The 26,865-nt window shown below is 37.7% G+C and overlaps 1 protein-coding gene across 1 annotated transcript in view; it reads left to right on the top strand.

Annotated features, from left to right (window-relative positions):
• LOC146003378 (uncharacterized) overlaps positions 1-26,865 on the top strand; it is a 194,370-nt gene that overhangs the window by 130,162 nt on the left and 37,343 nt on the right. The window contains exons 12-20 of the mRNA XM_083141659.1: positions 3,588-3,725; positions 7,239-7,346; positions 10,545-10,676; positions 12,903-13,019; positions 16,492-16,608; positions 17,713-17,853; positions 21,992-22,108; positions 24,655-24,810; positions 25,474-25,623. Coding sequence (XP_082997785.1) covers positions 3,588-3,725; positions 7,239-7,346; positions 10,545-10,676; positions 12,903-13,019; positions 16,492-16,608; positions 17,713-17,853; positions 21,992-22,108; positions 24,655-24,810; positions 25,474-25,623 — 1,176 coding nt within the window. The remainder of the gene's footprint in view (positions 1-3,587; positions 3,726-7,238; positions 7,347-10,544; positions 10,677-12,902; positions 13,020-16,491; positions 16,609-17,712; positions 17,854-21,991; positions 22,109-24,654; positions 24,811-25,473; positions 25,624-26,865) is intronic.

The following is a 26,865-nucleotide window of genomic DNA, read 5'->3' as shown; positions in this document are numbered from 1 at the left end:
ATAAAAAGTAACTGTACTTGTAACTTTGTAACAATTAATTCGAAACACTAGATGTTTAACAGTCAGAGCAAAAATAGTAAGTGCTGATGTAATATGTTTTGTATAACTGTATGGTGAAGAAGTGGCTTTCCGAATTCCAACAGTAAACAGTTATGTAGTAGCATGTGTGTGCGTGACTCAAACTTGTTTGTAGGATTGCTTCAAAAATCCACATGAAAATGGCGATGCAGTTATTAAATTCTTGCATCCACTTGGTCCTTCAACTTCCCACTACTGGCCAAAATGTATGCTGTGTCCAGTGGGCATTAACAACACAAACGGATGGACATATGTACTTAGTGATAAGTCAAATACTTTAGTATGTTTGAAATGGTCAAAATATCCATCTAAAATGTGAACGGCACAATTTATAGTACATGAAATTTTGGCAATGCATAGAGTACAATTTTTAGGTACTATCTTAATGGGTCACTTGGAAACTATCTTCGGGTTGAGATAATCACAAAGTTTTCCATCGCATAAAAATAGTGTCCAGGATTATTTGATAAATACATTTGAAAAATCACAATTATTACTCTTTATTCGTTTGTTCCTCAAGTGCCAGGAGGATCACAAAATATATTTAAATTATAAATTTTGGAGGGGGCAAGTGCTTCCCTTTGACCCCGCCAGGTTAAGCCTATGCTTACATTCAAACATAGTGAACATAAATTTTGAATATTGTAACTTGAAACATTGTACTTCAGGCTTTGTGCTAAATACATAAGCATTTTTAATAAGATTTACTTTTAATGTCATTTTATGCAAATGATTTTTTTATCACCCTGTCTCTGAACCGCCCATCCCAATTTTTTCTTCAGGCATTAGTAAACACTCTGAGCTACCTACATATAAAATTGGGGGAAAATTGAAGGGGGGGCATTGCATGAAATTCGCTCTTGAAGTTAGTCATTTATTTTTCTAAAAAAATACATAAAACTATATATAAAAATACATGTTTACTGATGCATTCATCTGAAACATTATTTGAATGAAAGCTTATACTATTCTGAACAAAAGAAAACAAACTTGAAGTTTCTATGGCAAACCCGAGGGAAGATACGATCGTTTATAACCTAATGCGTGTCATTCAAAGTGGAGCCGCATGTGGCGTACACGGAGATCTTAAAAAGCGCGTAACTTCTGAACCCCTTGACCAATCTCAAAAAAGTTGTCATTTTTGTAATCAGCATCAAAAGTTCTATAAGCATACCGAATTTCATCAAAATCGGGGATGGTGGGTGACATTTTCACAAAATTCTGGATGATTTGACATGGAATGACCCTGTAGTATTTCATTTTTGCTAGGAGAAGGTTATGATTGACAAGATCGAAAGCTTTAGAAAGGTCTAATAATACAAGTATAGTTAGTTTTTTATCGTTAATCGAACGTAAAATATTGTCTGTGACAGATAACAATGCCGTGGTTGTACTATGAGAAGTGCGGAAACCTGATTGAGAATCAGGTAGGATTTTATATTTTGCAATGTAATCTTTTAATTGTCTAGATACTATCTTTTCTGTGACTTTTGAAAATATTGATAGAACGCTGATTGGTCTTAAATCGCTTAGAGAGGTTAACGTCTGCTTTTTGGGGAGCGGAATAACTCGAGCTTCTACGACAGCGTGCTATGACAGTACAGGTTCCGGTTCCAGGTTTGAACCTCGACCTGTGCATGTGTGTGTCCCTTCATCAGTTTTATTGTATCATCATCGTAATTAATCAAATGTGTCAAAAAGCGACGCCAAGTAACAAAAATCTTGTTTGATTTGGTTTATTTTACTTTGCTTTTCTCCCATGTTTGCCTAACGCAAAGATGATACAATAGCCCGACCCTGTGGCCGAGTGGTTAGCACATCGCGCTGCAACGCCAAGGGTCCCGGGTTCGAATCCCGGTCGGGCTTGGTTGTTTGTGAATGTCCATTCATCAATTTCATCATTTCATCACTCATCCCCATCTTCGCAAATTAGCCAAGAGGCACAAAACGTGAAGTAAAATAAACTAAATCAAATCAAATCAAATCAAAGATGATACAATAAAATTGATGAAGGGACACATACAATGAACACCCATGGACAGGCCTGGATTCAAACCCGGGATTTCTGGCCTGGTAGTCAAATCATTTTTTTTTTTTTGAAAGGGAGGAGTTACATGTGCCTTTTTTTAGTAGTCATTCCTCAATTTGCAATATTTTCTTGCCTTTGACATTCTTTTTTTTTAGGAATACTGAGCCCTAAAAGGGGGCCCCATCAACTCTCCTTGGGCATGCCACTGATTGCTACTCCAAGTGTCGACGTCACCGCACATAACTGTGTCCTAATGTTGCTGGGACTTTGGTTTCTTAATCTACGAAAATGTAACCTAAAATATTAGCATAATTTAAAGCTCTCGCAAGACGTGCTTAATCGGTCTGTCATCCCCCATCTTTAAACATGGAGACAATTTTTTATCAAATACAATATGACACCATTCCCTCAAGTTGCAACTTTATAAATTACAACTCAAAAGCTTTACATTCGTGGCAAAAGTAAGTTTGTGATTGTACCACCACTCCTCTCCTAGACTATGAAATATAATTTAAAAAATTTTACTGCTAAATTGCACACCAACAAATTCTCTACAATGACAGTTTAGTTCCTTATACTTCGAAAATGCACTCTAGACAGTTTTGGAAGAAAAAGGGAGCATGCAACATGAGGAAAAACAGTTTTTTATTCACCATCTTGAAACACATTGTCCGATTTCACTCGCATGTAATACCATTGCAGTTTGTCAAGTTTTTTAGCTGCATAAACATGTTATCATGGTTACTGAATAGATTACTTGTCCTTTTTTGCCAATCCACCCCACCCATGCTCCTCCTAAATCGTGCATTATATTTCAATAATTTTATTTTGAAATTACAGTGCAAGTAATGTCATAATGCTCCTGTAAGTTTCATGCACAAAGCTCAAAACTGTAGTCCACAAAAAGATTTGAAAATGTCAAAAATGGTCAAAATATGAAAGTATATGTATGCATTGATGTCACATGACCACCTTTCCAATGTATTGTCTATTTCAGTGTGAATAGTATCATTATCATGTGTTATTTTTTTTGTCAAAAAAGGATTTTTAAATTATTTTTGGTTATTTGAAATTTCTATATGCATCAAAGCACTTTTTCAAAATATAAGTGTTCAATGCATAATGTGGAATTCTAAATTGTCCATGTTGTCCTGTAATTTTTATTTTTGTGTATTATTGTGGTGTTATTTTGTAGAATGTTTGAGGCTGTAATAAACAATAGCTTTCATTAGAAATACGTTAAATGTGTAGAAGAACTATCTGAGACGTGTAATTGAAGCTATACAAATTTTAATATACCCCTAACCAAGGCTAACGTTTGTTAGCCAATACACTGAGATTGTACAAAATCAACACTACAGTAATGCACATATAGTAACTTCCTAGTTAGGGTTTATCAATATCTGTAAAAATAATTACTTTGGCCCATTCTTAATTTAACTTCTTGTTTTGCCTACGCTTGAATTATTTTTCCTTGCAGAGACAGAGAGAAGTTGGATGTAGGAGGACAACAACAACATGCAAACAGAGAGGAGGAAAGGAAGAGAAAGGAACCACTTTACCCTAAAGGAAATCACATGAACAAAATACAAGGCATTGAATGCCCTTCCTGGAAAAAGTAGTGTAATTGTAATGTTTTAGAATAAGACCCATCTTAGGTATATATGTCTGCGTAAAATATCATGTAGATTAAAATGTATTGTGAGACATGGACACATGTGCGTTAAGTTCCTGGGTACAGCTTATCCAAGAGAAGAATGGCATTTGCGAACTAAAGTGCACAGTGATTTGTTTTCTCCTCTCGCTTCCCCTTCTAGTGCTGGGGCCTCCAATATGGCGCAGTGGTAGCGTCATTGCCTTGTAATCAAGGTGTCCTGGGTTCGATACCCGGTGGAGGCACAAGTGGTTCGGATACCACTTTAAACTGTAGGTCCAGTCCCAATTAGCCTTACTGTGCATAAAGTGGACTTAAAACACGAACTCAAACTAAACCCTTCTTGTGCCTTTGGACACTACTGCGGAATTTGTCAATGTAGAACATAGGAACAGTGCAAGCACCTGATTGCATTGCCCATCCTCCCTTTCCTCGCTTATGGGTGAAAATTCAACTACAGAACTACAGGAACATTCTTGTCTTGGTCAAGCTGTACACTATTGATTAGTGTTCTCACCTTTGGTGCAAGTGGTCTTGGGTTCGATTCTCAGTGGAAGCTACAAAATTTCAATGTTGACGAAACATCTTGAGGACAATTGGAGAGCTTCTTGAAAGCAATAGTTGAAGATTCTGGTCTCGAAAGCCAGAAAACAGTGGCAATGGGAACATTATACAGATCATGCATCACCCAATAAGCCACTTGTCAGGTCTTGCTTATTCCAGTGTGATCAAGTCTGCCGTATATACTGGGAACTTCTAAATTAGAGCTATTGGTTTTGGATTCTCGTAGCTCCTATCATCGTCGCCTTGTAATCAAGGGGTCTCGGGTTTAATACCCGGTGGAAGCACATAGTGGTTCGGATCCCACTTTAAACTGTAGGGTTCGATACCCGGTGGAAGTGCATAGTGGTTCAGATCCCACTTTAAACTGTAGGTCCAGTCCCAATTAGCCTTACTGTGCATAAAGTGGACTTAAAACACCAAACCAATCAATCAATCAATTTAAACTGCAGGTCCAGTCTCGATTAACCTTACTGTGCACAAAGTGAACTTAAAAACACCAAATCAATCAATCAATCGTAGCTCCCATGTTGACATGCAAATTTTTCCTATACATTTCATTGACAATCAATATTGAAAAAATTTGTTTGTGACCAGGGTGAAGGGATATCCACGATTGACCAGGGCTTGGTGTAATTCTGATGGGAGGTAGGTGAAGTGTTAAGGTGCTGTCCCCTGAGGGCCAGGGAGAGTGGAATGACTTTCTTGGTGTGGAACGGGTGGGAGCTGGAGAAGTGTAGGTATTGGATGTGGTTGGTGGGTTTTATGTGGATTGAGGTTTTCAGATCATTTCATCGATGTGCACGTCCACATCCAGGAAGGTGATCTGGTTGGGAGATTTGGGTCCAGGTGAACTTTATGGAACGGAAGTGGTTGAGTTGGTCCAGGAAAGCTGATAGGGATGATTCTCCATGTGTCCATTACGTGAAGATGTTGTCGATGAAGTGGAGCCAGAGGATAGGTTTGAGGGGTTGGGTCTCAAGGAACTCTTGTTCAAGTTTGCCCATGAAAAGGTTTGCATAGAATGGGGCCATTCTGGTACTCATGGCTGTACCTCGGATCTGTAGGAAATGTTGGTTCTCAAAGGTGAAACTGTTACATGTGAGGACAAGGTGGGTCAGGAAGTTGGTGCTGGAGTTGTGAGGTTTGGGTCTGTTATCAAGGTCGTGGGAGTGAGGTATGTTGGTGTAAAGGGAGGTGATGTCGATGGTGTTTGGGGACAGGGTGGAAGGGTGCTTATTTTCTGAAGGAATTGGTTGGTGTCACGGAGGTAGGCAGAGGTTTCAAAAGAGGCTGGAGGTGGAAGTCAACGAAGGTTGAGATTCTTTTGGTGGGTGAGTTGTAGCTGGATACAATGGGTCTGCCAGGGTTGCAAGCTTTGTGAATTTTGGGCAGTAGGTGGGGTGCAGGGGTGGTCTGGAATGAGCATGGCTATGGTAGAAGCTGTCAGGCCCTCAGGTTCCTGGTGTGGATGCAGTCCTGGATTTTGTGGCAGAAATGTGAAGTAAAATGAACCAAATCAATCAATCAATTAATCATGCACACCTATATGTGGTGGATATGTATTATCATTTCACATATAATCAACCTCCGTGGTGGAGTGGTTAGCACAACATGCTACAATGCCAGGGGTCCAGTTCGTGCATGGGTGTACGTCGTAAGTGTTCCCTCATCAATTTCATCATATCGTCACTATTAGTACAAAGTGGCAGAAGACCAAAGTAAAATAAACCAAATCAATCAATCATTTCACATGTAGTGCCTCTTTAACATGAGGTGTCTGTATGTCTAGCTGATCTTCCCAGCATTTCTATAAAAGATGTACACTCCATGACCTTTACATATATGCTTCTCTATGCAATGAAAGGCCATGGCAGACGTGTATCTAGAACTACATTTGAGGAAAAGTCAAAATAATAATATATGAAGGCAGCAAGGCAAGTTTTTTTTTTTTTTTAAGTTTTGTATGAAATAAAATATCAAGATAATGCAAAAATGCCACGGTTGCATGAAAACTGAAAGGTTGTGAGTTTTAAATGACACAGTGCATTGTTGGAATAAAATAAAATTGAACATAGTTTACATTTATCGTTACTTGAGAGTACAAAATGGAATTAATTTGTCTACTTGGTCTGACCATTAGATTTGGTTTGGTTTGATTTTTAAGTCCACTTTATGCAGGAGGCTAATCGGAACTGGACCTACAGTTTAAAGAGGCATCCAAACCACTATGTGCCTCCACTGGCTATCGAACCCAGGAGCCCTTGATTACATGGTGACGACGTTGCCACTATGCCATGGTGTGACCATTAGAACATTCACATTGACACTGCTATATAAGTTCTATAAGGTAACAAATACAGAGTGGGATCCCACTTTAAACTGTAGATGCAGTCCCGACTAGCCTTCTGTGCATAAAGTGGGCTAAAAACAAGAAACCAAACACAGAGTGCCTATAGAAAATTATCACTGTCTAAAGGTAAACAAGTTTCGTATAAAATAATACTAATTTATTTAAGTTGCAGTCATAAGATACAAACAGATTAATAAAATAATATTCTTTAAGTAGACAAGAAGTACAATCTACAGTCTGTGGAGCAGCACCACACTTAGTGATAGAGAATAGAAGAAAGCAAGTGGGCAGAGCAAAGCAGTGCTGCAAATGGCTGGTAGCCACAGTAGCATTGTTCCCTCCATAGAATCCCTTTCCTTCTCACATGTTCATTGGTTGAGCCCTTTTGAGTCACTACTTGTGTGGAGGACTTGTTTTCATTTGCTTGCTCCGCGGACTCCTGGGACAGAGTATAGGTTTGATTTGAAGCAAAGTTTACAAACTAATTTATGGGTTATATTGTTGTGGCACTTTAAATTACTGATTATATTTTTTCAGCATCTTTTACACATTTTATATTGCAGAGATAAGAATAAGAATGAAGAGGAAAGAAAGAAATACATTTTGACCCCAGCGAAGAGTTGGTTGGCAAAGCTGAAATCAAAAGATAAAGGTGCTTCACTAAATCCAAGGTAAAGTAAGGAAACACAAATGTAGAGGGGAGTTTAAAAATATAAAAACTGGTATCCACAGGAGTTAGTTGTTGTACTACATGTACAGTAGAATAGGCAAGACAAGAAACTCCTCGTGGCCTCACGCCCAAGCCATATGTAGGGGAGGGACACACGGAAGCAGGGTTGGCAGTGCATATGGGCCAAACTGTCTACGCAGAACGAGAACACAAGAAAAGTAAGCAAGAAATTGAAGTTCATCAAAATAATAGGTTTTTACAGTAAAAAAAATACAAATACACAAAACTGAGATTTTAAGATAGTGAATTAAAATAGAGCATACCTGCACTATAAAGTTTAGTCGCTATCAGTTATGTCTTCCATGCCACTCATTTCATCCTCGTTGATGGGACGATCTTCCAAGGGACTATCAATGTCAGAATCACTGTCATCGGCAATATTAATAATGAGTCTCTCTGTTGCACTATCGATTAACAGTTCTGCCTTGAGATATTCATCCTCTATTTTTTTTAACGTGATTTGACACTTTTTCCCACACTGAAAGTGGTAACGTGGCTACAAATTCTGTGCACATAATAGTAGCTGATTCCACAGTAAACTTCACGTTCTTTTTCGAAATATATTGTTTCATGTCTGCCCATATTATAAGATGGAATCAATTTTGAACATCTTCAAATGGGGTTTGTTAAGTTTCACCAATTAATACAATTCTGGTTTGAACATGTGTGCGTCAAAGGGGATGTTGTTTGAACGAGCCACTGAATCATAGTATATTTTCGGAACGAGGAAGAAGGCGCAGGATTTATTTGTACGTTATTGCATGAGGTGTTGTCAACAACAACCACACTGTTTGGTGTCAAATTTGGGATAAACTTCTCTCGTAGCCACTTCTCAAAATTTTGGGCATTCATATCATGGTGGTAATCGCCAGAAGATTTTCCAGATTTGAACATTAACAGTGCACCTGGAACAAAACCCTCTTCACCGCCAGCTGTGGTTCCATCCACCCAAGCTTCTTTCTTTGTTGTCGAGCTGTGACAATAAGTGTCGTCAATGTAAACAATGGGTTGCCCTTATCGATGAAAGATTTTTATGGCTTTGAGGTACGATGAACGTAAACTTCTTATTTCGTCCTTTTCTATAAGCAATTGTCTATTATTCTCTGCTTTTTTCCCACTTAAACCCTAGGTCACGTATTATCTTGCGCACACACCAGACACTGCATTGGAACTCTATTCTTTGCTTCAAAACCCTTTACCTTCTAACGTTGGCCTTTCCCCGTCCGTAAGGTGAAATTCGTGCACAACATGCCTAACAACACACTTATTGAACTTGTCTATATCACTCTTGATTTTTTGGCGAGGTCGTGTTTTATGGGGCGTATGGAAGTGTTCCTTCAACATAGTGCATGCTTTACTTTCTATTATAAATCTTCTCACACTGCTGAATGAAAGACCACATGCGCGAGCCACCCTCCTTTGCAAATGTTTTTCGGACATACGAACTCCTACCTCGTCTTTCATAAATGCATATACATTATATACAATTTCTCGCCCTTGGCTGTGGATTACTTTCCGTCCACCGAGCTTACTTGCTCTCTCTGAACTGAAAGCTTCCATGCTAGCAAGTTCACTGCACACAAAATCACACACAAAATAAACACACACTTTAAATGATGACAAGGATGTCGATCACGTTGTTTCTTCGTGCTCCCACAACATTTATGACATTCGGCAACCCTGCCTGTGTGCATGATAAGGGAAGTTCGCGCATGCGCTTGCCGCGTTTCCGACCCAGCACACTGGTGGGAGAATTTCTTGTTTCACCTCTTGTACTGTAAAAGATGCAGGTTTAAATGTGTTTGTTCGTACAGGAGCGAGGGAGAGAACATTTTTACATATTTTTTTTAATGCTTTCAACTTTGTATTGACTGGCTAAGTGCATGGAGTGCTCAACTCACAAGTGTGCTTCCAAGGATTCCAGTTTGAGTCCTGGCTTGGACATGAGTGTCCTTTGTTAATTTCATGTAATCACTATTTAATCCCTATTGCCGTGATTAGCTCAAAATTGGAGAAGTAAAGTGTCAAATAAGTAAATATGTTTCAACGAAGGCTGAGGTGATACCGATGTATCGGTATCAGAAAGTATCAGTTGGAATTTATTTACCTATATTGGCCAATACTTTTCTGGCTGTATGACACCTTTATGGAGATGCAAAATTTATTTTTTTACCAGTTTTGTGTGAAAAACTGTATTTTGTGATTACAAAACATGTATTTAAATATTCTGATGTAATTGTAGTATGTTTTACAGCAAAACTCTTGGTAATTGATGCATATAATTGGAAGTGGAACATTTACAAACTTATATAATACTAAACTAAATATTACAGAAACTGTATTTTCGTCGTCGCCTTGTAATTAAGGGTTCGATACCTGGTGGAGGCACAAGTGGTTCGGATCCCCCTTTAAACTGTAGGTTCAGTCCTGATTAGCCTTACTGTGCATAGTGGACTTAAAACACCAAATAAATCAAACAACAAACTGTATTTTGAACAACTTTTAATTGTTACAATTTTCAAGCGTCAATATGAGTATCGGTATGCGTATTGGATCATAGTGGTATCAGTTCAGCTCTAGTTTCAACTGTATGTGCAAATGAGTAATGTTTTTCTTCTTCCTTTCATTCTTTCTTTCTTCATTTCATTATCTCCTTCTTTCTTCCTTTCATTCATTCTTTTTGCTTTCATTCTTTCTTCCTTTCATTCATTCATTCTTTCTTTCCTCCTTTCATTAATTCTTTTTTCTTTCTTTCACAAGGTGATCTATTTTGTGAGAGTCAGCTATGTACATTTTTACATTTTAGGTTCCATATTTTGGGTATAAAAGACATAGCAGCAAATTAATATACTGGAAAGAAGTACTCACTTATCAGTGAAACTGCTTTTTATAATGTTGTTGCGTTTTGGCAAGCTTCTGCCAAGCAACACTACACAACAAGTTTCTGAGAGGGTGGTGGAAGTGGCCACCGAAATTAATAGAACATCATAAAAAATAGTTTCAGGAAGTGAGTACTTCTTTCCATTATATTAACACATTTTTTGTTTCATAAATATAACTTTTAATAGTTTTTACAGTCTTGTAGAATGTTTTTTAAAATGTCTTATGCGTTAATTCTTTGAATGTGTTTTGGTTACAGAGTGACTGATGATAATGATAATGGAGAGGCAGGAGATAATGAAGAAATAGTAAGAAAAAAGGGGAGTGTGCAACATGGGAGCTGGTTCAACAAATTGAGAGAAAAGGATAATGCTGGGGTAGTGTCATCAAGGTAAACAAACACCCTCTTATTTGGAAACTCAAGGCAGACATGTCATTCATAGTCTTAGAGCTGGCTTGTGTTGATGTCACAGTCTACATGGCTATCCAAGCTACACTTTACAAATTCTGAGAACTGCCTCCGTGGTTGGGGGGAGCACTGAGTAGTGAATTCACAATCTCATCATCATATTTCCAAGATGTGAGTTCTTTCTTGGTCATGGGTGTATCTTTGTGAGTGTCCCTTCATCAATTTCATCATTCATATCACTAGTGAATGAATTTCAAAAAATTCTCAATCTGATTGTACAGTTATATGTAGAGCTAATGGTTCAGTGCTCGAAGTGCTAACAATCAGTTAAAAATTTTCATAAAGCATCCTCCCAACTATGATAATTTGTGTATATATCCTCAAACTACTGCATTGTGTCCATCCATACAAGCATCCCTCACTTATTCCCAAACTCGACAAAGCATCCCACGCTGATGTGTTTGAATATATTGTTATCGTCATTTAGTATGTATTTGACTTTGAAAAGAGATTAAGTGCTTCAAAGGTTAGGTACTTTTTGCTCTGTTCACAACGTTGAAGAGATAAGTACAGTGGTATATTCTTTCCTGTTACCTGCTTTACCACTGGTACACCAACTTTCTTATTCATGTGCAGGGTGTTCACATGAAACCTCTCTGATTTCAAATTACAACTGTGAGGAAACTATTTGTCATAGAGCCTCATGGTTTGTGGCACCATGTAAAGCAACTCAATTTTTATTTTATTTTTTAGTGCACTTCTACGTTGGTTCTTTCAGAAACCTCAAAATGTCTAGCCGATACCCGATCTTGACCCATGTGCGCACTAGCATGTCAGGGGTGATGAAGTTGATGCCATTCTCAATTCTCCTGTGGACGAAGATGTTTATGCAGCACATTGTAAATTGTTGAACATGGGATGTTCAGCTCTTGTGATGCTTTGCAAACTGACTTTGACGGGCTTCACTCGAAGGCCTTCCCGATCACTTCTACCTTTTCAACAGATATGCTGTTTTTGCCAGAACCTGACACTCGGTTAACACTCCCAGTGGCTAGGAACTTGTCATACCAAGACTCAATTGACTTTACGCCTGGTGGGTTCCATTCAAACGCATGTCTGAAATGTCTTTGGATTGAAATTGGTAATTTCGTTTCTGCATACCACACCATGCACTGTGCTCTCTCTTGTCCTGTTGTCATCATTGCTAATTACTAAGCAGCTTAAAAAAAAAGAAAACTTGAGTTGCTTTACATGATGCCACAAACTGCAAGGCTTTATGTCGAATAGTTTCCTCACAATTGTAATTTGAAATCAGGAAGGTTTCATGTGGACAGCCTGTATATATAGAAATTGCTGGAAATTTTGAAGTTGTCAGACTTCAGTTTTTGTTTTACTTGCATGCCTGCATTAGTGCTCTATTTCTGTTTTATAATAAATACGAAATACAATAAATAAGAATTGTAAACCAGGTCAAATTATCAGAATACACCACTCAATAAGTATGAATATTTTTACTGAAATTACACAACTAGAAGAAAAGTTATAAAATGCACAGAGACCATTTGACTTTTTGTGCATTGTGCACAAAATTTTACTGAATAGACAGCATGAATTTGACAAAAATTATATCAAAAAATGAAACAATGTCACAGGTTTTTGGTAAAAATGAGTGGTATTAAAATGCACAAAAAAGACAAACAAAAGTATTTGTATTTTTGCTGTATTATGTTGCTTTTCTACTTCTCTGTGTTAATTGAACTAATGAGGATGAATTGTGATTTCATGAAGGATGTTAAAGAGATGAACACAATGAAGTATGCGCCACTTAATCTGAACAGGGGTGACATGCTTTACCTGGAATTCGAAACTAGGAGCCCTTAAAATGTCACTTCATTTGCATATTTATATCATTTCTGAAATTAGACACTGGAGTTTTGGCATGAATAATGTTTCCATTTTCATGAAAATATGATATGCAATTCATGTTCTGGGTTCATTTCCAATTATAATCCTTGGTCCAGATTTTTCTTAGAACTGTAGGTCCAGTCCTATTATCCTGTCTCAGCATAAGGTGTAGTTAGAACAAATTATTCCATGGAATTGTGGTTCCTTCACAGTATCCAGTGTCAATGATTTTTTTCCCCACAAATGTCAGTTTCATTCTTTGTAGAATCAATTAATTTATTCTCACACATATTTCTATTTCAGAGAGAATAACAAGAAAGGTGGTGTAACACCAGTTCATACCAAAAATGAAAAAGAAAAGGATAAACGTGAACAAACAAATCAGAGAGATGCAGAGAAAGATAGTTTGGAAAGTCCAAGGTAGGCAAATTAAAAATCTCATAAATTATTATGAAAGAAACTATCAGATAAAATAAGACAGTTTAAGTAACAAATTCCACAGAAATGTGAATAAAAACAATTGAGCTCTGGCTAGTTGGATAATTACTATTTTTAAAAGTAACTGTATTTTATTACTTATCAGAAGTAGTAATTCCGTTACAGTTGCACAATTTAAAGAGATACTAATTTATTAGTAGCACTACTTTAAAAGTAAATGAAGGCTACTTTATAGTTAGTGTTATTTGATGATACAGACATTGATGTGTCATATTGGCTGGTATTAATGGTACCTTGGAAACTATTGTTTTGAATTTAAATACTGTTGTCTGAATCTAAGAATATTTTAAAGCAAAATTCTAGTAAATATGACATAGTAGTGATGTAATACTTATGCAGGTTGTCAAAAAAGTCCTGCACCATAGCCTTTGTTCTTTTGTTACACCACCATACTATGTCAAGGCTGCGCAATCTGGCTGGATGTCATGTTTCCAGAACACTGGATTGGTTGCAGACAACCTGCTAGGCTCCATGCACTGAATTTGAATCCATTGGACTTTGTATTCTGGGCTATTCTGAAATTCCAATGTGTAGCAAGAACATAATCTGGCCCACCTACCCAGATTCTATTACTCCGTATGCTCAACAACCTGCCATTCTACCTACAGACCTGTGAGGAACTTGCCAGAGTACATATTGAACAAATATTTTGATTGGCCTATAGTGCAGCACTTTTCAGACACCCTGAATTTTAACATTTACAACTAGTCTGAACAATTTAAAATTCTCACTGTTCTATTCAATCATCAAAAAAAAAAAAAATCCTCAATCTGCTCACAATCTTGCTGAATACACTTTTTGTAATTTCAATCTTCATGCAATATAATTGCTAGCAGGATTATAATGTGTAATTAATCATTGAGGAATTTCTTTGTACATTTTTTGTTTGAGCAATCTAGGTGTAAATAGTTTCCTCAGAATTTCATATGTCTTAGTTCCTGTAACTGATATCAATCTAGAAACTCTACTGTCCACATTAATCTGGTATATTTTAAAATAAGTAAGGCTGAGTGGATACCACTTTGAACCGATACTGATGCTGATACTTAGAGACATGCATATTTCGTTTTTGACAAAAAAACGAAATGTCTAAAAACACATTGTAGTGTTAATTTTTCATGTTTATGAAAGGTGTGAGATGCATTTTGCTACCATGTTTTGTCATGAAATAATGCGAAATGAACTGCAAAATGCGAACTTAAACATGAAATTTAGTGTTTATTTACCGATGCGACACCTTCTGAGGTCTGAATTATCCTGTGAGTTATGCAATTCATGGAAAATGGATTAATTCTGTTGTTAATATTGGAGAAGCAAAAATGGACTCCCTTACACAGAAATAAACATATTAGTCTGATAACTACACAAATGTGCTATTAGAATTGAAATGTTAATTTTGTGTAATAAGTGTAGTTTTTAAATCAATTTTAGAATTATATTCACAATTTTGAAATGAAAACGTCTTTTTATATACCACTTTTCATCCAATTTTTCACCGCTATAACACGGAAATTTTATTTTATTTACCGCTTTTGAACCCGAAATCGACTCAGTTTTTTGTACCGAAATTTTGCTTTTTTAATTAACGAAAATATGTGCTTCTACTGATACTCTCACCGATTCCCACCGATACCGATACTTGCAAACTATAATAATTAAGTTACTCTGCGAAAGTGTCGCAGCATTTTTGCGTAGTTCGTTAATGATCAAAATGCCAGGAAAGTAAATATAAATTCCAATCAATACTTTCCGATACCGATACCACTGGTATCGGCTCAGCCCTAAAAATCTAGATAGCTGTTATGAACTCTCTTGGGATTTATATTTGTTGAATGCTATGACATGCTTGAGCATTGGTATTAGTATTGAAAGGAATCTGTTAAAATATTTGTATTTGTTGAAAGTGATATGAAGAAGGCACTAAATTGGATTGATTTGGTGTTTTAAGTCCACTTTATGCACAGTAAGGCTAATTGGGACTGGACCTACAGTTTAAAGTGGGATCCGAACCACTTGTACCTCCACCGGGTATCGAACCTGGGACCCCTTGATTACAAGGCGACGACGCTACCACTGCGCCATCGGGGAGGCCCGTAAGAAGGCACTAAAGACCACCCCGGTGACATAGTGGTAACCAGTGCTTGAAGGGGAAAATACTAGCTGGCAGAGCCTTAGTGCAGCTGAGGGGATGTTCCTATGGTTTAACATTGTGACAATGAGAAAAGTGGGGGAATGCTTTGCAAAAATTTTGCTAGCTGGGGGGATACCATCCCCCTGCATCTTCCCTCACGTCGAGCACCGGTGGTAACATTGTCACCTTGCATTCAAGGGAACCTGTATTTGATACCAGGTGAAGACACATAATGGTTTGGATCCAACTTTAAAAATGTAGGTCCAGTATTGATTAGCTTATCTGTGCATAAAGTGAACTTAAAAGACAAGAACTCAAAATTTACATCTTCTAACCGGTCAATCTTTGTCACAAATGCACAGAGTAAGAAACAGGAATAACATTCGAACAAGTGTTCTTGGGTTACCAACCAGGTTAAATTGGAGTTGGCTTCCAACGTTTTGAGGGCATACATTGATCTCATCTTCAGAGAATGGAGAAATGGAGACTAGTGTAGGTTAATATACATGACTATCATGTGGCAGAGTTTGGATTCTGTCTTCCTATTAGCTCTCTCTGGATCCCGGTGTTCTCATTGGCTGGTGTCTTGTTTTTACCGAGGAGTGGGTTCAAGGCATGACTGAGCTGGAGTCCAATGTCCTGTTGAGATTGGTGCTTTCCCGTGATATGGCTATGGCTTCCTTTACCCGTCGGTCCCAGTAGCCGGCACATTTGGCTATTATCTTGGTGTCGGCAAATAAAATTCTGTGTCCCTCGGTGATGCTGTGTTCCGCAAGTCCTGACTTTTCCAGTTGGAATAATCGGATATTAAGTTGATGTTCATTCCGTCACTGCTCAATGGTGCATCTCGTTTGCCTATGTATGGTGTCCCACACTCCCAGGGTATTCGGTATACTCCTGGAATACGGAGTTCCAGGTCATCTTTGACTAAACGGAGTTGGGCCTTGGTTTTCAGTGGCGGCCTGTGAATGGTCTTCACACCGTGCCTGGCTAGGATTCTGCTTAACTTCTGGGAAGTGTGTCCTCGAATGGTAACACTGTTACAGTAGGGTGTTCCTGTCCTGTGTTGCTACTGGTAGAAGTGCTGTGCGGTGCAGTATCAGTCCTTGTGCTAAGGCACAACATTGGACATTAACTACTTCACATTTATGTAATTTTTAAGGTACATATTCAAAATCATTGCTTGCATAAAGAGCTAGGTTTTTGCTTTTTTTTTATTCAAGAAAACTTTTGCAGTGCTTATACCATTATATTTTTTTGCAGATCTGATAATTCAGCAAATAGTACAGATAGACTGAAGGAGGGGAAGAAGAAGGAATGTCAAAAGATTTACAAAAATACTATTAAATTTAGAGAGCAGTTGGGGTGGATAAAGATAAGGTATGTTGCATACAGATGTTAGTTCTTTTGTACAAAATCACTTCCTTTTTTTATGTAAAGATTTATGAAAATAGCCTCCTTGTGAATTGTAGAAGCAAAAATATCAACTCCTGATTTTTGTCTGACACCTGTTGGAATTTTGGATTTGGTGTGGCTTAAGATAATAATTAAAGCATGAGATGTTATATTCCAAAAAGAGAACTGGAATAGACAAAATTATAAATATTCCTAGTTCAGTTGAGAACATAAATGATGAGGAATATCATAACTGACCAAGAAGGTGCTGGATGTGAATATTATTATGCACTGGAACTTATTTGAGCAGAGGGCCAAGTGTCTGTTCCTGTGCATTCAGTTTGTGTCATTTGCTGTGAAACCTCCATATCACATGTCTCCCAGTCACTTCAATCTGGAAACTCAGTTCAACAGGAAATTTGAAACTTAATTCTAGGTCCAGTCCCGATTAGCCTTCTGTCCCTAAAGTGGACTTAAAACAAAAACTCAAATGAGGTGTAGGCTGAAAATAAAGTTCGTTAAAAATTAATAAACTTTATAATAATCCCTGCACTTCATATCCAGCAATGATGCCCTTCCCCATTCAACAGCCCATTGTTCATATTGCTGCCATTAAAAACTAGAAAAATAAATAAATCCTTTTTAGACCAAATGTGCAGTTTTCTATAGTGTTTTGGACTTCATTAATGTGATTGCTTCCCTAGAAAATATCCCCCCCCTTTCCTCTGCCTCCTCAATCACTTTCTTTCTAGTGCTATTTCTATTTGTCTCTCTGATAGAAGGTGCAGATTATGAATATACCAATTGGCATGTAATTTTTTTTTATTTTACGTAATAAACACCTCAACAACAACATATCGTCATTTTATGTACCAAATTTGAAGTCTTTAATTCAGTCCATTTGTGCACTAAAATTTTCAATTTTCATTTACCACAAATATGTGTAGGTCCCCAATAAAACACCACTTGTCACCTTGTCACTTGTTACCTGCAAAGTAACGTCACAGCACAGAGTTCAGAAAATTTATCTAAGCAATTGTAGAAACAGAAATTGCATATTAACTTTTACTTATTATTTTTCTTTTGTAGGGACAGTGAAGAAAGAGTTCAAGGAGAATACATCAATGATAAGCCTAAAGAGGAGAGCATACTAGAATCCGTTTTGTCCCAAAGAAGATGGTGGATAAATAGAATAAAAGCTAGAGACAATGCGGCTATTGCAAGGATTAAGTAAGATCATGTACACAATTTCTTATTTAATCTAGTAGAATGTAAAATGAGATGCATTAGTATTACCAAGCAAATTGTCCATCACTATGCTTATTCTCTTTGTTGCACAATCATATTTTCAAGAATTAAAACAAAATGCAAAACAAGCTTCTGAAAACCACTATTCCAACGTAACAGTTGGGCTGAAAACTTCATAGGCTGACTCATAGATGGCGTTACTAGAATTAAATCCATGTGATTTTTACTTAGTACTAACCTTCAAAAGATACGTGTATAAATTTCACAGCTGCCGGATAATTAGTTCGTGAGATATAGCATTGTGAGTGAAGCAGCTTTTGTTATTGTGAAAAAATGGATAAAAAAGAATTTCGTGTGTTAATAAAGCATTGCTTTTTGGCGAAAAAAAATACTGTTGAAGCCAAGGCTTGGCTTGATAAACATTATTCGGACTCTGCACCAGGAAAATCAATCGTTGAGAAGTGGTTTGCTAAATTTAAACGAGGCGAAATGAGCATCGAAGACGATGCACGCAGTGGACGCCCCAAAGAGGCTGTTACCGACGAAAACATCAAAAAAGTCCACAAAATAATTTTAAATGATCATAAAGTGAAGTTGATCGAGATAGCTGAGACATTAAAAATATCAAAGGAACGTGTTGGCCATATTGTGCATGAATATTTGAACATGCGAAAGCTGTGTGCAAAATGGGTGCCGCACGTGCTCACAATCGATCAAAAGCAACAACGTTTTGATGATTCGGAGCAATGTTTAGCGATATTCAAACGTAATAAACACGAATTTTTCCGTCGATATATTACAATGGATGAAACATGGCTCCATAACTACACTCCAGAGTCCAATCGACAGTCAGCCGAGTGAACTGCACGTGATGAACCGAATCCAAAGCGTGGAAAGACGCAACAGTCGGCTGGCAAGGTTATGGCATCAGTATTCTGGGATGCGCATGGTATTATATTCATCGATTACCTCAAAAAGGGCCAGACCATCAACAGCGATTATTACATAGCGTTGTTGGAGCGTTTAAAGGATGAAATCACGAAAAAACGGCCCCCATTTGAAGAAGAAAAAAGTGCACAATGCACCGTGTCACAAATCAATGAAAACGATGGCAAAATTATATGAATTAGACTACGAATTGCTTCCCCATCCACCATATTCTCCAGATCTGGCCCCCAGTGACTTTTTCCTGTTTGCAGACCTTAAAAGAATGCTCGCTGGGAAGAAATTTAGCACTGATGAAGAGGTAATCGCCGAAACTGAGGCCTATTTTGAAGCTAAAGAGAAATCGTACTATAAAAATGGCATCGAAAAATTGTATGACCGCTATAATCGTTGTATCGCCCTCGAAGGCAACTATATTGAATAATAAAATCGAATTTTGTCAAAAAAATATTTTTTACTATGTTAGCCTATGAACTTTTCAGCCCAACTGTTACATAGTGAAACGGTAGGGGTGGTGTAGCTCAGATAAATGTGGCAGTTGTAAGATATTACATTAATCCTATGGTAGAGACTTAATATACTGATTAGTTTACTAGTATGGGTTGTACCTGTTTAGGGAAGAACACAATTAGATACATCTTAGTAACAGTAACAATATTTATTACAAGATAGAGTATGATATCATAGAAATTGCTGTTCCTATAGTGTTAGTTAGAAAGGAGTTACTTGGAGTAAAGGATTGTAGAGTATACTTAGTAATACGAAGAGAAACCCATCTTCTAACAGCCTGATAGACAGCCTGGAGGAGACTGGGTGGTCAGCAGTGGCCTCGGGATGTTGACTTGGTCAGCGAACAGATTCTGCGAACACTCACTCTAGTCAGAGACCCCAGAGTATTTGTACTCGTGGTGTATCCTTGTTTGTCGACCGTCGGGTCACCTCACACATCACTACAAGTTCCATTCTTGGCACTCGGTCACACTAGGCTAGCTTGCACGCGTTCAGCCACCTGTCATCAGTTGGGTGGCGGCCAACTTCTGGATATTTGCCAACTACGCATGTGTCACGTGTCCAAGACATATGCCCATCTTCCGACCTTGTAAGGCATGTCCTGGCGAGCTTCCATACTGTAGAGACACGTTTTGAGCATGTCACACGTCATTAGTCAATAGTGTGATTCAGTTTCTGTTGACATCAAGCCAACTTCTAGTTGTTGATCAGATGCTCGTTACAATAAAAATCCATTCCTTAAAAACACGTAGGATGCAAGAGGAAATTAATGAAAATAGTCATGGACAATATGCTGACAAATCTTTTGCAAGTTTCGTGAACACCTAGTAGTTTGAACTATGGAAAAAATATATTGGAGAAAGACCAATATGAATTTTTTTGCTAGTACCAATAACCAATATTCTATTGATCCAATATATAATTTGCAGTTGTTCCATGAAGAACATAATGGTTAATTAATATCCTTAGTTAATGTATGTTGCCAGGGGCTTATAATGGGTATTGCTTTTAAAAGGAAACTTTATATAGACATTTATCCATAAGAATAATAACAAAATTTTGCACTAAATTACAGCCTATTTATAGATATAGAGATATTGGGTCTGTAAAGTTATTGGTAATTTTACCAATAAACTGATACATCTTATATGCCTACATCAGCCAATAACAATGGACTACCGGTAATGTCTGGAACTAGTGACCAATAGCAAGTCTGTGTGCAAATAATGACTCAAGAGGGCAGAATGCAGCTGCAGCTGCCAGCTGTTTGCAGCAGCATGAACTCATTTGCTCTGCCCACTCGCTGCCTCCTCTACTCCACTGTTATGTGCAGCTTTGAGACCGAGGGTAGACTAATTCTCAACACAATCTAGCCATCATTTAGGAAGGTTGTTGGTTAACAGCTCTTTTTGATGAATTCACATACATTGCATATTTTTGATCTGTGCAAAAGAAACGAAATCCGTACCAGCTCAGCAGCTGAGCACATTAAGTGGCTGACTTTCGAGTTGACCACCAAAGCTCACAGGTTTGAGTCCCAGTTTGGGCATAGTTGTACTTTGTGAGTGTCCCATCATTTTCATCATCCTCATCATTGCAATTAGCCAAAGGGGACAAAAGCACTGCAAAATAACAGAAGTACAAGTACATGAACAAAAGTCCAAGGAAAGAAAACCATGAAACAACCAACAACACTGGCTTTAATATTCTACTTGAATACATTATAATCACACTCGGAATCTACCCTGAAGATGAGAGTGACGTTAGCTCTCAAAAGCTTTGAATCGTTTCCACTACTCACCTGGTTAATAGCCCGAGAGAATCTTTTCATCATTCGTTGCCAGGTTAGCTTCAATATTTACTACACGTGGAATTGTGTTCCTGGCTGAAGTTTGCCAAATTGAGGCCTTGTGGGAACTAAGCTAGTCTTAATTGGCATTCATCAACTTCTCATTTCATTCTTCTCAAAAAATGCACGAAACACATAAACAGCATGATACAAGACACTTTAAATGTTTGTCCAAGCTTTCGACTCCATATCAGGTCATCATCAGGGCTGGTTGAGAGATGGTGAAGAAGATGCAGTCGTGGTTCCGATGACAGTGTCTTTCGACCAGCCCTGATGCTGACTCCGTGATGGTGTCAAATCAAAAACTCAATATGCTGACCAAGGCAGAATTTATTTTATTATAAAACATAAAACTAAACGTTACATTTCAACCTTCTAGCAAGGTTTAGAACGTTACGTAACGTTTAGTTTTTGTTTTATAATAAAATAAATTCTGCCTTGGTCAGCATATTGAGTTTTTGATTATCATGGAAACAAGGCTTAATGGTGTTAAAACTTTTAAAGTGTTTCATATCATGCTGCTTATGTGTTTTTTGACATGAGTATTGCCGGCAGGTGACACAAGAAGTTTTTAAATTCTCATTTCATGTTGAATTCTTCTGTTGCCAGGTATTCTCATCCAGTGAAAAAGATGTAATTCGATAGGTTGTAATGAAGCCTGAAAACCTGATTAGAGTATCAGAATTGGCATGGGTATTTGGCCAGAGTGCTACCTTGTTGAGATGTGATCTTCCAAAGTGAGTCTAGAATTGATGAGAATTTCTAGATCGCTGTAGGTAGTCAAGAATTAACATTGGAACCTAATCTCCATTTCAGAGGAGATGATAACTACAATAGTTGGGGTGTGGTTAAGAAAATCCACAATTCAGATACATCACAGAAAGCCAAAACCAGCAGTTCACAAGACAGAGGAGATGGATCTTCAAGATTAAGGTAATGTAGGGCTCAGTATCAGATTTGGAAACTTTTGGTTCAGTTTTAATTGTTAATGCCAGCCAGTATACGGCATGTTCTGCTTAGTGGGATCGAGAAATAATTGATAATTTGAAGTGTAAATAATGGTTTATTAACACATCTTTTTACATATTTTGATGTAGAAACTCTCCGAGTCCATGCAACTCGATGTGTGCACCTTGAGTTGCCCTGCAGACATCTAAATGGTCCACATTCTTACAGTCGCATCATGTGTCTGTTACTCTGATGAATAGTGCAAGGCTTGATCCTGTGTGCACTTGAGGGCCTCCCAATGGCGCAGTGGTAGCGTCATTGCCTTGAAATCAAGGGGTCCCAGGTTCGATTCCCGGTGGAGGCACATAGTGGTTCGGATCCCACTTTAAACTGTAGGTCCAGTTTTGATTAGCCTTACTGTGCATAAAGTGGACTTAAAACAACATATCAATCCAATCCTGTGTGCGCTTGCGCAATCATGTGTATTCACTATAGGTGTGTAAGCTCGGACAGTTCCTGTATCTTGTGAACTGAAAATCATAACAATATCTTCCTCTGCTTTTAAATGGTGAGCATTTATTTCTCGATCCTTCTAAAAAGAACATGCTGCATTTTCAGATTCTAGGTGACTTGCAAAGCAGGGCTACTGAGAAAATTATTGGCGGGGGGGGGGGGGAGTCTGGCCAAAATTGATTTTGGGGTCACTGGTGTGTAGTACATGCAGCTTTGCTAATTATGCAGACACCTCCCACCCCATTGAACTCTGCAATGGTTGTAATTCCATTGGTAAGCACTAGAGTTCAAACCCTTAACCTATTAAAAATATATTTGTTCATTTTAATAAATGGAGATTATGAATGTCTGAAACTGGAGGTGGTATTATCAACAATCCAATAAATTATACACTTTCGGCTCCTCACGAATAACAATTCAAAATATGTTTTATTTAGTATTTTGTTTTCTGTGCCAAACAGTGAGAAAATTCCAGTTAGTTTTTCAGTCAGAACCATGACATGGTTAAGTCCACATGGATAGAATACATATTTGTACTGAATATCAGAGGGTGATCACACACACACACACACACACACACCAAATCTTAATAAGCTAGGCAATCAAAATGTCACTTCTTCATGTATGGAAGTAATTTCCAATTCTGGTTGAACACTGAGATTTAATATCCCCAATCTTGTAAAAGGTTGAAAAAGGCATTGATAAAATCACAAGGTTAACTTTCATTGAATAATATATCAATTGGAAGAAATTACTGCAGGCCCATAACAATAAGGTGTCAAGAATTGTTTAAATTCTTCTGAACCAATGGGCTACAATGTTATTCCCTTAGTGGGCTAATTTTCACATTTTACAATAACGTGCTAATAGGTTACATTGCTACAGTCATGTTCACAGAGGATATCTAGGATTTGTTTTGTTCCTTTTCCAACACCTGCCATTCCTAGATGTCCTAGTTGAAATCAAATATCAACAGCTATGTATCAAAATACACTACAAATCAAACCACTCCAAGAGTATTAAGAACGCTTATGTGTAAGTATGACTTTCACTTTACAAAAACAGAGCATACAAATTATTCATTTATATCCATAAAAATAACAAAATGTCAGAACGTTGCACTAAATTACAGGCTATTTATAGATCCATCCAGTCTGTTAAATTATCATTAATTTGAGTGACACACCAATATACGAGAAGAGAGTGTAAAGTTTGGAGCCTTACATGGATGGAGTGACGCTAGGTAGTTAAAATTTTGGAGGATGTAAGGTTTGAGTTTTAGAACACTGTGTGAACTTTTTATGAAATTCACATGTTTCCTTCTATTTTTTTTGTCAGGTTGAAAATAAATGAAGAGTCAGAGAAGAGAATGGCCGACAGGGCCGTGATTCGATACTCTGTCGGCAAGGCCTCACTGCATAGGCTGCTTTGCTCGAGTGTGGCTTCACCGCACTTCCCCATCCACCTTATTCCCCCGACCTGCCCCCTCAGATTTTCATATTTTCCCTGCTATGAAGAATTCACTTCAAGGACGTCACTTCCACATGCACGAAAGCAGTTGTTCAATGGTGTGAGACTCAGAACAAATCATTCTACCAGATGACTGTAAACAAATGGCAGCACAGAATGCATAAGTGCATTGATCTGGGGGGTGATTATAGAGATTATGTGATTATGTAGAGAAATCGTAATGAGAAACTGTAGCTCAAACACTCCTTCCCTGTGAGGCTCAAAACTTTTCACTTTCCCCTCGTATCTATATTGGCTAATACTAATAGAGTACCAAAAAATCTATCCCAACCCTACTTTGCATTATAACTTACTGAAAAGTTGTTTGTTTGTTTATTCTGTGTGTGTGTAAACAGGCAATTATTTTAGATAAAATTGACTTGTGTTTTCATATCTCATGAACATTAACACTAGTGTGAAATATGGACATTATGATGTACAAGATTACATATTTTAAAATTCGAATCAGTGATATTTGAGCATTCTTTGAAAGTTCCTTTTTATTCCAGGGAGAATAACACGCAGGTGAAAATGGACACCAACAGTAAAGAGAAGGCAAACAGCGCTCAAGAGGAAGGGAAGAAATCACCAGAAATTGTTGGCTTAGAATCTTCACCTGGGAACAAATTTGTACTAGAAAGGAAAGTTGGGCACACTGTATTCAGGTAATAGAAGCAGTTTACAAAAAAAAAGCTAAAAACAGTTTTTTGTAGCAATATCCCTTAGAAACATACGAAACCAAACTATAAGGCTTAAAGATGGTTTCCTCATTGACTGAGATGTTAAGTGGTTTTTTTCCTGGTCTTTATATCATATTGGTAGAATATATGTCATTGGGTATGCGAATTTTATTTGTCTACTTTATCGATATAACTTAAAACATATTGGCCCATCGCTAATATATGTAATCATACACAACTTTTTTAAAAAAGAGAAATGCATTTTGTTACTTTTGTGATGTATCATGTGCCTGATTTTGCAAATTAAATGTCTAAATATGCAGGGTTTTCTCTTTTTTTGTTCAAGACTTTTGGTTACATATGTTAATTAAGGATTGGGTGATGAATCATTCAGAATCATGATATGGTGTTTGGAGTTTTTTATAGCATTGTTAAATATCAGTATCTGTACATTTTTACCCGTATATTGCGAAAAATTTGATATAAGCCGATCTCTAGGAATATCATAGCTGTAAACTTAAGAAAACCTTACTATAAAAATACTAATTGTCTTTAAATTTTAGTGCTTGCATTGCTTTTGGGAAATGTGCTTGCTCCATTGGTTGTAAAGTTGCATTAACCGCATTTATGTCTACATATTTTTTTCAGCGATAACATTCCTAGAAGGGCTGAATCTATCAAAATTGGAACGACGAGGAGCAAAGTGGAAGAGAGTAAGCGGAAGGAGGTAGTTAACCCAGAAACATGGTCTAGGAGCAAAGTTGAAGCAGGGCAGAAGAGAGAAAATACAGGGCCAAGGTATAAGAATCTAATATATAAAGATGGGTGTATGTGTGTATGTTTGTTCCGGCATAACTCTCGAACGCCTGGAGAGATTTCAACCAAACTTGGTACACCTATCACTTGCAATCTGGAAAGAAATACTGTAGGGGTAAGACACCCCTGGCACCCCTAGGGGTGGGGTGGAGGGGGTGACATGTAAAAATAATCGAAAACGACCGATATTAGTGTGGAATCCATAGTTTTCGGGGTCGCTAAGATGAATAGTGACACTCCCAATGCGTTCAACTCAAACACACCTATGGCACACCTAGGTGTGGGGGTGCGAAGGGGGTGACTTAAAAATAATCGAAAACTACCTTTATTAGTGTGCAATCCATAGTTTTCGGAGTCACTAAGATGAATAGTGACACTCCCAATGCTGTTCAACTCAAACACACCTATGGCACCCCTTGGTGTGGGGGGGGGAAAGGTGACATGTAAAATGACCGTTATTAGATTGGAATCCATAGTTTTTGGGGTCGCCAAGATCAATAGTGGCACTCCCAATGCCGTTCAACTCCAAGACACCCCTGGCACCCCCAGGTGTGGGGGTGGGGAGGGGGTGACATGTAAAACCACCGATATTAGTGTGGAATCCATAGTTTTTGGGTTCACGAAGATGAATAGTGACACTCCCAATGCCGTTCAACTCCAAGACACCCTTGAGGCACCTAGGGGTGGGGTGTGAAGGGGATGACATGTAAAAATAATCGATAACGACCGATATTAGTGTGGAATCCATAGTTTTCGGGGTCGCTAAGATGAATAGTGACACTCCCAATGCCGTTGAACTCCAAGTTCCTTTCACACTATAGTTAGAATTCATTATGTTTCTGTCTAATAGAAGATTGGAATCTATAAATACCCAGGCAATGCCAGGTAATCAGCAAGTATTTTATAATCAAGGTATAGCAGTTCCTAAATTCAGCAACTACACTACTTTCTGTAAGTCAGTGTGGTAGTTATTTCTAGTCTAATTAGTAGAGGCATGCAAATTTCGTTTTTGTAGAAAAAACAAAATATGAAATAATAAGCTGTAATGTTCATTTTTCATGTTTCTGAAAGGTGTGAGGTGCATTTTCCTACCCTGTTTTATCACGAAATAATGCGAAATGAACTGCAATATGCAAAATATACTCTTGAACACGAAATTTAGTGTTTATATACCAACACGACACTTTCTGGAGTCTCAAGTATCATGTGAGTTATGCAATTCAC

Source organism: Lepisma saccharinum, chromosome 20 (genome assembly GCF_977018435.1).
Source record: "Lepisma saccharinum chromosome 20, izLepSacc3.1, whole genome shotgun sequence".
In the NCBI taxonomy this organism is placed as follows: Eukaryota; Metazoa; Arthropoda; class Insecta; order Zygentoma; family Lepismatidae; genus Lepisma; species Lepisma saccharinum.
The sequence above is the reverse complement of the archived record's forward strand: the minus strand, read 5'-3'. Positions and strand labels throughout refer to the sequence as shown.